Source organism: Motacilla alba, chromosome 1, assembly GCF_015832195.1.
Source record: "Motacilla alba alba isolate MOTALB_02 chromosome 1, Motacilla_alba_V1.0_pri, whole genome shotgun sequence".
Taxonomy (NCBI): Eukaryota; Metazoa; Chordata; class Aves; order Passeriformes; family Motacillidae; genus Motacilla; species Motacilla alba.
In genome coordinates, this window is record NC_052016.1 from 93,511,160 (window position 1) to 93,528,162 (window position 17,003).

General features: G+C 38.8%; 1 protein-coding gene across 3 annotated transcripts in view; it reads right to left on the bottom strand.

Moving 5' to 3' along the window:
* MGAT4A (alpha-1,3-mannosyl-glycoprotein 4-beta-N-acetylglucosaminyltransferase A) overlaps positions 1 to 17,003 on the bottom strand; it is a 78,401-nt gene that overhangs the window by 35,183 nt on the left and 26,215 nt on the right. For all 3 annotated transcript variants that reach the window (XM_038160547.1, XM_038160633.1, XM_038160722.1), the window contains 3 exons: positions 15,281 to 15,448; positions 12,600 to 12,740; positions 9,933 to 10,066 (listed from right to left, as the gene is read on the bottom strand). In XM_038160547.1, coding sequence (XP_038016475.1) covers positions 9,933 to 10,066; positions 12,600 to 12,740; positions 15,281 to 15,448 — 443 coding nt within the window. The remainder of the gene's footprint in view (positions 1 to 9,932; positions 10,067 to 12,599; positions 12,741 to 15,280; positions 15,449 to 17,003) is intronic.

The following is a 17,003-nucleotide window of genomic DNA, read 5'->3' on the forward strand; positions in this document are numbered from 1 at the left end:
AAAATCACCATTTCTATTTTTTGAAGATTTATTTTTATGAAATCAAACATAATGCCAGTGACGCACGCTTTTCAAAAAGGATAACAACAGCAGTGGATTTCTTCCAAAAGCAGATTTTAAATACCACAAAAACATGTGAGTAGAAAGTATTTCTTGTAATTTTGTTGGAAGTATTTTCTCTTAAGTGCTATGCCTAATGCTGAGCAGAAGTTTTAGAGAGCTGGTGAGGTGCTCACAATTTAAAATTCATCTCGCACTGTGTTCCACACCAGGAGACTCACAAGTCCATATGGACCTTTATATATCACTGTTTAAATAATTCTGTGGATTGTTTATACACAATTAATTAAAAGAATTGAGTTATGTCTAACTTTTTCTGTTTTGTGTAACAGCTGCAAATCACAGTAACATAGTGACTACCTAAAAATAATTTTAGTATAACCATCTTTAACTGAAGCATTTCTTTTTCTCTCATTTCAAAACCTTTTAAATGTTAAAAATACAGAAATTGCAGTTCAATCATCACGTGAAAAGACAAAAATTTGCATTTCAGTTGGCATGCCAAATTTCAATTTCAGTCCAGCATTAAGAACTCCAACACATGTAAGACAGTCCATACTGAAATTGCATAGAAAAATATAGGATTTATATATATCCACATACACACACTCAGCAGAAACACAGCTAGTTTCTATTCAGTTTTCCAGAGATTAAAATAAATGCCAAACTTCATGCCAACTGGAATCATATATTTGATCACAAGCCTGTGCCTTAGTGCACATCTCCTTAGCGGGAACATAGTTTTGACCTATTTTCCAGACTACCATGAAGCATTGCTACTGCTTGTAAAACCTTACACTCTTGTACAGAAAACATCACAATCAGAAGAAAAAAAAAGTCTTGAATAAGAGAGTTTTCTCCCCACTTCCCACTATTTGTTTGCATGCTTCACACGAAAGGCTGGCAGCTCCCCCAGTCAGAGCTGCAACCACAACAGGATCACATCAAAAAGATGTAGCTTCAAGTATTCCAACCTCATATGGTAATCTTGGCTGTCACAAAAAGTCAAGAAGGTCTGGTCTAGCTGCTATGAACATGAGATACAGAAAATACCACTGCTGACTTAGTAGGCAACTTTTCCTTCTCAATCAGCAATCACTAGATCACTGTGGTGCAAAAGCAGATGACACTTTTAGAAAGAAAAGGAACACGTAGATTAGAAGAGTTGATGTCATTTTTCACATGATCAAATGCATTAAAACACTGTACTCTGCCCTCATTTAAAATAAGCAGTTGTATTTATATCTATCAGCTCCATATGAGATTCAGAACCAGGATATCAAAACATATTTCTACATGAGAGCCTCAAGAGACAATCAAGTCCTCTCATCGCCCAGTCTAACACTAAGTAGGATCTTTGCCAACACCCTTTGGCATGGACATGTCCCAAGAAGGTGGCACTTTGACATTAATTCACACAACATCATGAAAGGAGAATACACAACAGATTTCATCAAGCTGTGACTATACCCAAGGGAAGAGTTAAGTAGACGGCAGACTTTGCAGGGTAGCAAGGGAAGGAAATCTGGAATAGCTAAATTAAATCTAAGGATCTTTCAAGCAGTATCAGTAAATTCAATCAGCAGCTTAAAAGCAACAGAAAAAAAAATCCATTCTTAATCAAAATCTGTTCTTCATTTTCAAGGAATGAAGTGTTTACTGCTTTGACAAAATAAGATGTAAGGTCCTCTTTATCAACTTGAAGGACACAAGACAGCTCATCTCCAATAATCTTAAACAGGACAAGACAATTCCAGATTTATTAAAACAAGTCACCAAGAAAGAAAATGTGTAACTGTTCTTTAGGCTTCCAGCAAAAATCATCTGGTGGACTTTGGAGTAGACCTGAGGAACTTAAAATCTGTTTCATGGTATCAGTGCAGCTTGTAACTATTGAAGTGAAATGGTGATTGTAACAATACAGCTATGAATGCTTTTGTCTATCAAATCCAAAGGCACTACTAAAACTATCATTTTTTCTTACTAAAACTCCTAAGGCTGAAGATTAAAAGAAATAGCTAGGAATTCTGGACCCACAAAAAAGAAGCACAAATGAATATTTTAAGAATAAATCCCTTTAAAAAAATTAGGTGCAAAATTGCGTTAGGCCCCAACCAAAGAGTTTAATTTCCAGCCACAAGGATGCATCTTATCAATGAATCACACGAAGCCTTATAAAGAACTTTGTCCTGGTGAGTGGATCTGAGAGAACTTCATAATGAAAGGCATAAGTAGGGATGGTTATTTTAGTATCAGCAGCTCAAATCATTTGGCCTGTTCTGTCTTCCTAGTCATATGAAATTACTGATCTTCAAGACAATGGAAAACACTTGAAGGAAGACATCTTCCTTTATTCACACCAGACCAAGGATTGATTCCCATCAGCACCTTGCTTCCATCACAAGCAGCCATGAAATGATACATAGCAAAGAATAAGAACAAGACAAAAACATACAACACCCCCTCCTGCTATCATCCACACGCCAACTACTTTCAGTTCAGGTTACTTCCTGAGACAGATGTGATTTTGTGTATTTAATATTCCTCAGTAGACTCATCTTCAAGGTACCTCATTAGCATCCCCTTGAGCCTATCTAAACTTTCAACAAGAAAAGAAGATTCTAGTTTATGAGATCTGTGGAGTTTTATAAGCCAGTGAACATAGCTGTATCTAAGGTTTAACTGTTTACATCAACAATTTTGATGACAAATGTATGTAGAATGCTTTGATGAAACTCTTTCTAAAAAGCCTCAGAGTCTGTTGTAGAACAAACTGAAGTTGCAGATTGTCAGTAAAATAAGTTTTAAAATTTCCTGGTTTTGCAAAATGCTGTACTCCAATTCTCTAAAGCACTTTTCTGAAGTGCTGGCAAAGCTGCACATCAAATTTGTGATTATTCTAACATTTTTCTGAACAGACATCATCATTCTCAACAAACGCAGAAAGAGCCAGAGCAGCAGTGAACTTTCCTAACTTCTTTATTGATTTTTATGAGTGAGTGTGTGCACAGCAAAGCAGCAGAATACATTAGTTAGCAGATAAAATGAGAGGTTAGGAAGTTCTGATGAACAGCTAGCCATATATCCTACAAAACCAAGATTCCTTCTTTTAAGAATCAACCCTTTCATACTGTTTAATCCTGACTTCATACCCTCAAGAATGACAGAAGGTAGACTGTTTCTAAAAAATGTAAGAAAAACCATGGCATTTAAGACCAAAAGTTTATTTACTGTCCTAAGTGGCAGATGCATAGACAAAAAAATGCAATCATTGAATCCCTCAAGCTAAAAAGGACCCAAAAGGATCATCAAGACCAACACCCAGTTCCTCAAATGACTACCTAAAACTAAACTATATGACTAAAGGTACCATCCAAATGTGTCTTGAACTCTGATAACCATGGCACCATGACCACTTCCACCGGCAGCCTATTCCCATCACCGACCACACTGAAGAATCTTTTCCTAGTGTCCAGTCTGAACTTCCCCTGATGCAGCTTCACACCATTTCCATGCGTCCTGTCACTCGTCACCAGAGAAAGGACATCAGCATCTCCCTCTCCACTGAGCACCTCGGGGAAGCTGCAGACATGAAATCACCTCAGTCTTCTCTTCAAAGTTTAACAAACCAAGAGACCTCAGCTACTCCTCCAAAGTCTTGCCCTTGAGGACTTTCAGCATCTTGGAAACTTATCTAGACTAGATTATCTAGTTTATCCAGATCTCAATTTTAAATGAAATCTATGAGAAGCAAGACTTACATTATTCAAGAACCTTTCAAAGAATGAAAAAATCCCTGAGAAACAAGCATGCTAATCTGCATAGTGTGGTCATCTCATTGCTTACTCATTACAATTTTGTTTGATCTTTCATCATCTCATAGAACAGGATTTCATGAATGATACATAGCAACGTAGTTTGTAATTCATATAATGACAAGCAATGTAAAATCACAGCCTTCAGAAAAGGCAAACTACACATTTATTTGCCTTGAAATAGTAAAAGCACATCTAAGTATCATTACCTATACACAAGGCATAAAATTTTCATAGGAAAAACCAGCCACTGATGTGGCATTTGGACCTATTTTGGGATATATATCTGCAGTGAAGACAAAGCCCTAAGGAATAAACGTGCAGCAGTGGCTTCCCGTGGTTGCAGTAGTGTATGTATATAAACAAAGCCTGTGGAAAAAGGTAGTATCATCTTTTAGAGTTCAGCAAATGCAGCTGAAAAATAATTATATTCAGGAATACTGTGTCTTCTTCCGAATCTGAAGCAGTGAGTTCAAGTTAAATACAGGGAACGTGAGACCAAGTAGCAAGGCAAGAAACAGGAATGAGAATACTGTCATAGCATAACCAGCTAATGTTACATAAGCAAAATGCAGCCTGTGTCCTACATGAGCTAATGACTTCATCTCTCCCTTAAATTCCCCCCTCCACATAGGCAAGACATTTCTTTCTGTCTCCAGTCATTTCTATGATTAACCCAATGCAGTTCAGGAGAGGGCTTCATAATGCAAAAGCCTTTGGCAGCAATAGCAGGAATACAAGTATACTCCTGGAGCACTCCACTCTTGTTTCTCCCTACCCTTGTGCCCTGCCTGTCAGATCCTCAATCATGGGAGCAAATATCCATATGGATTGTGCTGTGAACCACAACAGCACGTCAAAGAACAAGTTGAGTTTTTAAGAAGGCCAGCCAGAGCAAAAAGCATCACATTACAATGCAAGACCAGACATTCAGATGCAAGTTATGCTAGTGTCATACAGCCACTACTAGTTTTGTGGAGTCTGAAAGAAAGCAGCACATACTGCCTTGCAGCATGGGAAACCTTTTGCTGTCCTTGGGGAAGCCATTGTTGAAATGGTCTAGACAGCTTGTCTTCCAGAACACAGCCAGTTGCTGTGAAGTCCAAAGTATCCTTCCACAATTTGTGCTCTTTATTTGGAGGACAGAAGGCATTTTTAGGTCAAGGCAGACCACTGTAGCAAAACTTTATAGTGGTGTCCAAAAATTCAGTGCCAATTCATCCATCATACAAGTATGAAGTCACCTGCTATGATTCTTCTGAAATAAGATTATTACTGTTACTTCCCACCTCACAAATACCCTAGATGTCACCAGAGAGATCAGACAACTCTGGCTATCAATGGGGATGTTCCCTTACCAGAAGCATCAGGTAGTTACTGTGGCCCAGGTGCACCTCAGCAAGCATCTCAGAGAAGCATTTCAGTCATACAAGTCTAGGGCTTAGGGAAAGAGCAATATCCTGGATTTTATCTTTCTGCTGAGACAGCAAATTTGTCTCAGGTACATTCAAGTTTTTAAATCCTGTCAAGGATCTTTTCTTAGATCTAAAAAAGATTTTTATAACTGGTTTAATTCCTTATAGAAAATTTGCTAGTCACTGACACGAAAAGAGAAGCATAAATTCCGATGTCCCTGCCCAGTATCAGCTGTCCATACTTCTATGTACCAAAGCTTAGGTGACAAAGGAGAGGGACTGCAAAAACAGCATAAGTAGCTCAAATTCTTACTGACAGGTCAAGCTACCTTTTCAGATACAAAAGGCAGTGGCAGTGTATCAAGAAAGTAGATTCATCCTGATCAACTTTGAGTGAGATGTCCAAAACAAAGATTCTCATCTGTGTAGGCCTCTTGACATAACAGCTTTAATTAGCTTTGATTTTTTTAAAATGTATATACATTACACACATACACATATTTATGTACACACTAAGATCTATCAGACTCTCTCCAACTCAAGATGCAATGTCAGATCATTCAGGGACTGGGAATACACTCGCCAGGGCAGTTCCAAGAAGGGGCAGCTCACAAACAATTAGCAGAAAGCATGAACATCTCTGTAGCTGGGATGATGCTAATACATCCAAGTTGAGAGCAAGACAGACAAAATACTCTTTTGTTTTCTATCAAGAGAGCTGCTGATCAGAGAGAACTATAATTCAGCCCACAGCAAGAAGAGGTGAAAATATAGGCTTGTTTATTTTGTGGAGAAGGTTTACATATTGCACTGCAGTGTCAATACCTACAAAACAGGTTCAGCAAGATTTGACCCAGTACAAGCACCCAGTCCTTAATTTGCTAAGGCTTTGTTCATATCCATGCACAGGATATGAAGCACCTTGCTGGGTGCTTGTGTCACACCGACCTAACCAGGCCAGAAACTTTTCCAAAGAAATAATAAATTAAAAAAAGATTCTCTACAGAAGGAGCACAGAGAAAACACTCCTCAAGATCAACATCTCTTAATTTAGCAGCCACTGTTTACATAAAGAGATAACACAATGACAGTAAAAGATAATCAAGATATGTAAATTTTTCCAGCTTAATTGAACTGTACCTACATGAAACAACAGAATATAATTTAAATAAGGAATATGTAAGAAAGTTAAACTTGTGGCCTAATGCTCAAGGAACAAATGGCTGGTCAATTACTACTTAGTCAGATGTAATCAGCAGCACACAGAAATAGCAAAATGCTTTTGCATACCTGTAGTGGCTTCCAATTCTTCCTGAAATGATTTGTCCTTCTAATATTTTTGGTCAAATCAAGGGCTTACAGTCTTTCCAGCATGCACTGATTACAGTTTGTACAAAAGACTGGGCTAAGTGCAGTCTCTGATTAATGAAGTGGACTGACAATGATTTCTGATATATTTAGAACAAGTCTAAGATGCATTTTCTTCATTGTAAATGAGACCTCCCCACAGAAAAAAAGAAACATTTTGTTTAGATACCAGGAAAGTATTCTCATTTCTCTCATATTCAGTTGTGTGTGTGTATGTATGTCTACTGTTCCACTATGTTCATTTAAAGTACTTCAAAACCATGTTTTCCATGTTAATTGCAAACCCTAATAAATAAAAATACTAGACAACAATTTTAACTTGGAGTTCATGATATCTTAAACCTAGAGTTGATGGCTTATTCTGAAAACAAGTTCTTGTACAAAGCAGGTTAATGAGATTTAAATCATTTGTTTTCAACTCATATGAACTAGGAACTAGCTATATAGTGAGGGGGAATAAAAAAGATTCTGAAGTATTAAGGAATAATGAATCATACCTATTTATTAGTCATCCTAATGAATACCTGCAAATTATTCTGCCATAAAGTGATTTTAACAAATTGGAGAACACAGACATCTGTCAGTAACTAGGACAATTGAACAGTTTACTGTCAAGCAATTCTAGTAATTATTTAAATTGGTGATTAGTTGTCACATCAGCTGAGATATTTCAGAGTTTCTTGAACTTCCAGTATGGAAATTTACTGTGTACAATTATATTACTGAGAAATATCCATACAGTAAATGAATATGTAGATCTCTTTATTTAGCAACCATAATGCATCTGTATTTACTAGCTCCTCTGTTTACACTGTTGATGCTGTTTGCAGAAGGCCATTAACCTTCTAATTTGTTTTCTAGTAAAAAATGAAATTACAAGAAATGAGTGAGATTGAACTACTAAAAAAAATAGCAGTATTAGAAGAGTTTTGTAGCATGCTTAGCACAAAGAGATTGCAGTCCATGACTATGGCTCCCAGCAATGTGTCTTAAACACTGTAAATTTGATTTCTCAAATAAAGATAGCAAGAAAAATGCTAAAATCCTTTTAAAATGCTATTTTTTCCTACCATTTTCTTCTAAAACCACTTTTGTAGTCTTTTGCTCCCTTTTTTTGCTGTTGCTACAAGCTATAGACAAGGCACAGATAGTAATTTTAAGCTTATTAGCAAAATTACATAACCTCACCCCATGACCATTTCTTGCTGTACTTAAACTGCACATATGTTTGAGCAGAGGCCATACCTTTTTTTAGAAACTTTTGACATCATTTTTAAAATAAGCCTAGTTGGTCAAAGTTCTAATGTATTTTTAAATAAGCCTTTATTCTTGCACGTGTTAATGACAGCAATAGTCTGATGCATTTCAGACGAGGCTATCCCACAGACAAGGCTATTTCAAAAGGCACAGCCCTTCTGCCAGAGCAGTAGGTCTTCCTTCAAACAGACAGAGAAAATTCTCAATAAACCTACAGTTTTCATCTTGCAGAAGGAAACTGAAATATACAGAAGAACTCAGAAAAAGCCCAGCATAATTCAGGATGAAGTACTTAATGCACCGTATTAATCATGTAGAGAGCTCCCTGTAGCAACTGCAAAGCAAACTGTAAGATGTTGAGCTTAAGAAAATAAAAACATGGTCCAAGAATAAAGAAGGAAAGATAATAAATTGGATGGAGCAAAGAAAAAGAAATGCAAATCTAGCAAGTGGTTACAAGAGAACAAAAATATAAACTTTGGTTCGTCAGATGTTCCCATACATTCCTGACTGGAAGGGCCCAAAACAGGTGCATGAATAAGCACACAGAACTGCTCTCAAAGTGCAATGAAGAGGTAAGACACAGGGGGTAACTGCTGTGTAACCACACAACTCTCCATGGGCACAGGAGCAGTAGCTCCCCCGTTGAAATGTTTAGTTCACTGATGGTCACTTCTGTAGAAACACTCCCAAGGTGAGATTATTCCACAGCACCTCAAAGAAAGGAAGTTTCCAGCTATGGGCAACCCAGGTACAGCAATATGGCTTGTCTAAAGCAACAAAAGATGGTGCAGTTGGGGACACTTCACTCCTATTCCAAATTTTGCAGAAGACAGAGAATCCAGTGATAACAGAAAGATCTCATAGCTCAGACCTCCTTAAGCAAAACAAAAGAAACTTCAGTTTTAAACCTTGAAAAGAAGCCACACTCACAGGCAATAAAATTTCTGAAACTAATAAAGTTAAGAAAAACACAGCATTCCAGTAATTCAGAAAGAATTCTGTTCCCTGATATTTTCAACCAATAAACGTTTTAAAAGCATTTTTTTCCAGAAAAACAGTATCTATCCAGACAGATAGTTCTTGACTGATTGTCAAGAAAAAGAAAATAGAGCAATTTGCATTAGAAAATACTAAGAAACAATTCTCAGATAAAAGCAAAATGTTCACAAACTTACCAATGAAAGTTTTAAAATATGTTGATAACAGAAGTATTTAAATGCCTGATTTTCCACTGATTCATCCCTGAATGGACACTGGCTCACTAAATTAAAACCATTTTCAGTTATAATTGGGGATTTGAATTTTCATCTGTGGGACCATAAAAGACTGTTTTAGCAGAGCACTACAGTTAGATGGATGAAGGTCAAACATAAATATAAATATCCCACTGTCCAAGTCAGACTTCTGAGAAATGCATAGAGAACAAAACAGGTACATGCAATTCCCAGCATCCAACAGAATTATTTCTGAAAGTACTCTATCATTTTCCTAAATTTGATTTCCACTAAATCAGAGCCAAAGTGAACAAACAGTCCAACTGAACACTGAATTAATCCATTAAAAACGTCTGGGCTTCAAACATCCACATTGTCCAGAAAATTAATTCAATAACAATCTGTGCCTCACATCTCGAACTGCAGCACTCGTTTGACAGAGGACTAAGCAGCAGCACAAAGAAAATGGGAGGAATCCTCCCCTGCAACAGAGTTCCTCAGCCATTATTCTTATGTTGAAGGAATAACACATCTTTGCCACTAAATATAAACAGAATAAGATTTGCAAAATAACCACACCACTGAATCCATGTCCACCATTCCTCTAATCAATAAAAAAAGCTGGGCTCTTCAGGGTTGTATCTCAGAAACCCAAGACTGACACTTTCCTTTGCCTGGAAGGAGAGAGTCATCTGTCTGCACCTCAAAGAAAAAGTAGATCCTCATCAGATCCTGAAAGGAGTGTTACTTGTGATTAAAGGCAGGTTAGAAATTGTATAAAAAAATTTAAGCAATTTTACCTCTCCTATAAAGACAACCATAACACAATCCAGTTTTTCTTCAGGGGACAGCTTATCAATCAGGGAGTGGAGAGTTTCTGTAAGGTAAGACTTGACTTTTCTTTTCACTGTAGGTATTCCCATTACAATGGAAACTGAAATCAAACAAACCAGAAAGGTTCTTTCAGTGATTGCATACACAAGACAGAAAACAGAAATCTTGCAATAAGGCATTGCATAATAAGTGCGAAGGTTTAAAAGGTGGAGATTGAAGTAATTAAAAATAGTTTAAAAATATGCCACCCAGCATCAGGAGCACGACTAACAGCGAACGCCAATTCTCAGAACAAACCCAGAAGACAAAAAAACCCCAATCCTAGACATGCCAGACTATTGTGTAGGTGTGATGGGCTGATCCTGCCTGGACACCAGGTACCCAGCAAAGCTGCTCTATCACTCACCTCCTCAGCTGGACAGGGAGGAGAAAACAGAGCGAAAGGCTCATGAGTAGAGATAAGGGCAGGGAGAGTCCCCTCCTTACTGTCACAGTCAAAGCAGACTTGAGGAAGTTAATTTATTACTGATCAAATGAACAGAGGGTAATGAGAAATAAAGGCGAACCTAAAAGCACCTTTCCCTCACCCTTCCCTTCTTCCTGGGCTCAACTTCACACCTGATTTCTCTACCTTCTCCCTCCCTGAGCACAGGGGCACAGGGAATGGAGGCAGGAATTCAGTTCATGACACATGATCTCCACCACTTTTTTTCTCCTAGCAGAAGGACTCCTCAGATTCTTTCCCTGACCCAGATGGGGTCCCTACTATGGCAGATGCTCCTCCATGGAAATAATCCCTAATGTAAGTTCTTTTCTCAGGCTATTGTTCTTCATGAACTGCTCCAGCTTGGGTCCCTTTACCACAGGGTGCAGTCCCTCAGGAGCAGGCTTCTCCAGGGTGGGTCCTCCACAGGGTTACAATCCTGCCAGCAAACCCGCTCCAGCATGGGCTCCTCTCTCCATGGATCCACAGGTCCTGCCAGAAGCCTGCTTCTGTGTGGGCTTCCCAAGGGGTCACAGCCTCCTTTGGGCATCCACCTGCTGTGACAGGCCATCCTCCAGAGGCTGCAGGTGGATCTCTGCTCCATGGGCTGCAGGGACACAGCTCCCTCTCCACTCTCTTCACCACAGGCTGTAGGGGACTCTGCCCTGCAGCACCTCCTCCCCCTCCTTCCGCACTGACCTTGCATGTTCTCACTCCTCTCTCCAGCTGCAATTGCTCTTGAGCAGTTTTTTCCCCTCCTCTTTAATCTGTTATTCCAGTGGTGCTGCTCTGGCTATTGGTTCCACTGGAGGCAGGGAAAGCTGTTGACCCCTCTTAGAGAAGTACCCCTGCAGCCCCCCTGTTACCAAAACGTTGTCACACAAACCCCGACACAATGGGAAATTATCAACAACCACAGTAGCATTCAGACAAGGTGCACCAAGAGTGATTAGACTGCCTAACTGAAGTTTAAAAATAAAACTGGTATAACCATTCTTCAAAACTCAAGTATTTAACTTAGAAGTCATCTTTTAAAATAGAACTGCTGAAGGCCTCTATTACTTTCCTTGCACCTGGTTTTAGTTCTTCTAAATAAACAAGTCCAGGACAACAGAACTGCACAGAAGTTCCTCAGCAAAATTCCTTATCTCTGACAAAAGCACCACAAATGCAAAGCAACACATCCCCAGCTACAATGTTATTATGATGATCTTTCAGCAGGCCATTTGAGTCCTGTGTTGCTTAACTTTTCCATAGTTTTTCTTCTGCAGTGTATCCAGGGCTGGTTACCTTCTGGCAACACTGCAGATAGCAGCAGGAATGCAGTGAAAGGATAAAGCAGACCTCATGAAGTCCTAATACCCTGAATTTCCTCCCTCTGTTTAATTAAATAAATCTGTTTCCAATTCTTATTTTTTAATTCCAAATTTCAGCCATACATTCCCAGGGGAACATAATACAGACTTCACTTAAAACAATAATGAATTATTAGATTTTTCCTCCCTGAACAACAACATTGAAATAAAAGGTATATATAGTCAGAAAAATAAACCTGTGGCCTGAGCCCACACATTTGTCATACAGGCATACCTTCTGTTAAAAGAAGGAGCAATCAAACTCACTGAAGTAATGAAAAAATACAAGCCAGGATTAACTGATTTTTTTTTCCCCTCCAATGACTGTCCAGATTTTACTGATGCAATTATATCTGGTTATCTTAGTTCTCTCAACTTTTAATTTATACCTTGAAATATACTGTTCAGAACAAGACAAACATCAATGCTAAAATAATTATAACCATGAATGGTTGCCCTGCAAATCTGAAAAGCCAAAGGGATATATCCATTAGCAGTTCAGAATCTGAAATGCTTGAGCTTTGTTTCCCTTTAGCTACAAAAAAATTCATCTAAACGAAATGCTTCTTAATGTGTACCTTAACATGGCACGGGGTATGACTGAGATTATGCAGAAAAGAGCAAGCTGAAACCAAGCTCCTTTCATCTCAGATTCAGTGTGAATTCTAAGGATATCCATACCACACAAGTTAAATGAGATGTCCTTCATCTACCAAGAAATGCAGTAAATTCTCTTCCTAAAACTAGAAGGTCCTCCAGATATAAAACATGAAATAACCATCATATCAGCATACCTCCTGTCCTTCCAAGGCCAACCTGCACAGAAGGTTGAAGGCTTCCTTCATTTTTCAACAAATGAGGCAAATGGTAATAGATATTTGGCACTTGAAGAGATTTTCTACTTGTTAGCTCTTTTAACAATTTCAGCGTCTCATCTGCAAACATACAGGAAATCAGAAATGCAGAAAACAAATTACATGAAATTTGAAGCAATAGTAAACAGTATAAAATTCCAAGCTTGATCCTAACTGAAAGCCAGAATAAATTATGCACTTTTCTGAGTCATCATATTTTGTCTACAAAGAAGTCTTTTCTTATTTCGATTTTTTAATAAACAATGGCCGAAACTATTTAGCACCTATAATCTTGTCACAGATACAATTAATATTTATTTGATCCCATCAGATTTAGTGTGAATTTACAGAAGTAAAGAATGCTCCATTTATTTGGGGGGTTGGTGATTTTGTTGGGTTTTTCCCTCAATTAATCAAACGGGAGGCTCATTTCCCTAGATAGTTTTTCACTTTTGCTTACAGAGGTCATCACCATCCAGCAAACACTACTGCAAATAACTGTTCAGAGCTACGACTACATATTGGGATATACTGCACATAGAGATACAAAACATAATAGCATTAAACATACAGTTGATATTTTGAGTATTCCTGAAAAAAAAAATTAATGCAAATTGCATTTACTCCATTAGAATAGAATTATCCTATTAGATTCCATTAGAATCATTCTTGCTCTTTCTACTGCAACTGCCTTTCAGTACGTCCAGGTGGCTCTCAAAGTTGCAAATAACAGTTTTTAAAATTACCCTGCTGGTTGTGTTGATTTTCTTGCATCAAGTGTGAAAACAACTCATTTCAAATGAAAAATATGATAGCATATGGATCTTTGAAAACTTATGGGCTTTATAATATCAAGTTAAGTAAAAAACTGTAGTCAAGATTTCTTGAGATAAAATTGAGAAGCAAGAAAAAGAAAGCCATAATTATAGTTCCTCTCAGATTCCTAGCACAGCTTTTACATAGATAGGTGGATTTTGTTGTGGATTTTGGTTCTGTAGGTTTGGGGATTTTTATAGTATTTATTTTTAGGTGAAACTAAATTGCTAATGACGTCAAACCTCACAAAAAGCTTTGTAAATAGATGCCATAAGTAGGCATGTCTATTTTGATAGACTTCAATACAGGCACATTTTACTTTTCCTGCTAACATTTCTTTCACTTCAACTGCAAAACCTGTACTAAATTCTGTCCAAGTATGACAGCTCTTGTCTGAATGAATAAGGATCTATACAAAACAATCTGGAATTCTTTCAGCTTCAAAGAGAGCAAAGAGTATTATGTATACTTAAGTGTATTAAGCTGAGTAAAAACCTATCTAATACTACGTTCTGAGCACAAAAGCTCAGTAATTCAGATGGCTTCCCATTGTGGCTCTACATGAAAAAAGTACATGTCCATCCCAGCTGGGATCCAGACATGGTAAAATGTTAAATGAATTAGTACTTTCAGCTGCATCAGAAGAGAATAACTCCTTATAAGTACATTGCCTAAAAGCAAGCTAAGTCAATTTTAGAAACAAATGTGGTAATAACTTAATCCTAAATCCAGAATCAAAATTATTTGACCTCCACCACGCTGTACTTTAAAAGCAAAACCACACACATGAAATAGGAAGACAAGATTTATAGACCGTGCTAAATGTAACCTTTATCTGTGCAATTCCTGGAGATCCAGGGAGCTACTGAGATCAGGCCATTAGTGTCAGACAGCAATTCATGAGTGGCATCAACACTGGAGCCTATAATTATAACCATTTCCCAACCAAAAAAAAAATCTATTGAAAAGTGTAAATCATAGCACAAATGCAAGTAGACAACAAATTCAAAAAAAATCTTGTTCCAGGCTTTTGAGTTGCAAAACCCTTTGGGTTTCAACTCCTTATTAGGCTGATGTGCTGTAATTTCTGCAACCTATCAAGTCAAACCTCTTGACAGAAAATTTGTACTTACTTGTAATTCACTTTCCATCCACAGAAATCAGAGCAACGAAACAGTAACAGTGTGATTTTAGAAGTTAACATCAATAGTCTGGTGAATATTGTCGTGTTTTTCTCTAATATTGCCGAATAGCTTTTAGTAAATCTGACCATCCATCTCCAAAATGGGAAAAAACTTACAGAAGATTTTACCAGTTTAATCACTAGTTATTGAAAAGGCCATTTCCTGTACTTCTTACAAATCATTAGCAATACTTTAGTCTATATGATTTAATACTTTCCAGTTGACTTTTAAGCTTATTTTAACTGCTTCAAATTCATCCATTTCTTCTGTTTGCTCACTTTTCCCCTCTGACTCTATTTAAAAAGTGACATAAATTAATCATCAAAATATATTCAATGTAATAGATAAGTAACCAGAAGTTCAAATTTTGGTAGCTAGGTGTCGAGTAAGTAATTCTTATGACTTTAGGGACTGAATAAGGGTGGGTAAATCATTAAGGACAACAACTGGAAAAAAAAAAAAAACCCAAAACACCTACAACCAGATACAATTTATTACACATTCTTTATTCACACTGCCAGACACTTCCATTTGGCTCTCTTGGGAACAATTTCTTATTCTATAGTAATAACAAGAAATATTGGCATTGCAGAGTTGTAAAAAATATCTTGGACCACGTACCTGAGAAATTATTCATGGCATTCTTACTGCCGTTGGTCTCTGCCACGGCCCTCCTGAACTGCTCCAGGATGGCGTTGAGCTCGGAGGAGCGCTGCAGCGTGCGGTGCTCGGCGATGCGCAGGCGCTCCTTCAACGCGTGGAACTCCCGCTGGTAGGCAATCAGCTTTTCTGGGGAGAAAAGCCACGATCCGGGTTATGTGTGGAAACAAACACCTACTGACAGATCTGATCAGCATCTAACGCTGCTCAGCTTGGCAGCACCTGGAAGGGAGAGCCCGGCATGGCCTTGCTCGAGGAGCTGGGTGCCAGCACCCAATGCGAGGAGTGGATGGTGGACACTGCTGTTTCCAACAAGCATCTCCAGCTGGAGTAACATTCAGGCAGTGCAGTCAGACTCACACACCACACTCACCACAGCTGGCTCAGCGAGACAGGCAAGAAGACTCTTTTCGCAGGAGTCTTTAATTCTCTGCAGGAGTTCTTTAATTCCGGCGAGATTTATTGCGTGGAAGCTGAAGGGAACCCAGGCAAAAAACGAGGGCTACCGTGGGCTCTGGACAGCTTAAGAATGGGAAGGGATGGGGGCAGAGCTAAGGGCAGGGCAAAGGGGGTTGGTCTCCAAGGGAGAAAAGGGGCAGCCACCAGGGGAACCCAACCAGTGAGGAAACAGGGAAAGGAGAAACCAGGGTACGTCATGAAATATGGGCAGAGGTCCATGAGGGAGTCTCGTCTGTCCCACAGGAGGGATGAACTCTATGGTAAGTCTTTCCAAGGCAATGCCCTTGGGAATTGGCTGAAGGGAGGGAGTTCATGGGGTGCTACAATAGGCAGCCAACTTTTCTAGGGAGAAAAACCACGATCTGGATTATTTGTGGAAACAAACACCTACTGACAGATCTGACCAGCGGCTAACGCTGCTCAGCTTGGCAGCACCTGGAATGCTCCCAGGAAGGCAGAGCCTGGCACAGCCCCACCTGAGCAGCTGGGGGCCAGCACCCAGCCAGCACAGCGAAGGGAGAGCTGCACACACCGGGATGGGGGCAGGCATTGAGAGGGGATGGCCCTCACCACAGCGACAGCCCAGGGACACCCTGAGTACCCAGCACTCAGCACAAGGCAGTTCTGAACCACTTCTTGGAACAGATGCCCACAAACCATTGCTTCCAAGAAGCCACACAGCAGTGGCCCCTTACAAAAGCACAAGTTACATCTTGTGAAAGACCCCTCCAAATACTTTGTAAGGATGAGTGGAACTTGACAGTATTTCAGATATTTCAGTTTTAAACCCAAGTTTTAACTTTATGTTGTTGTCACTGCCTGAGACCTGAAGAACAAATTTTTTACCAAAATTCTGCTGATGTTGATACATACACATACTCTTGAAAGGGGACCAAAAGGGAGATAGAAACACCAAAAGTGATTTGCTGATATATTCCCTTTTCCCTTGACACCCAGTAAAGTAAGTGGGCCTGGATTTTGTATCCTTCCTTCCTTCCTATTGGTAATTTCTTCAAATCTTCTGCTCACCATCATCACTATCACCCTCCTTCAACCAATATACAGATACTGATAGGAGTATTTTAAGTGCATTTGTAACTCACAATCAATATTCCAGCCACTCAGCTGACATCCACCAACATATCTCTTTTGTTATTTACCTATACATTCCCAGTTTTTTCATATTGCTATTGCAGGGAAGCAGAAGTTTAGCAAGCAATTTGAA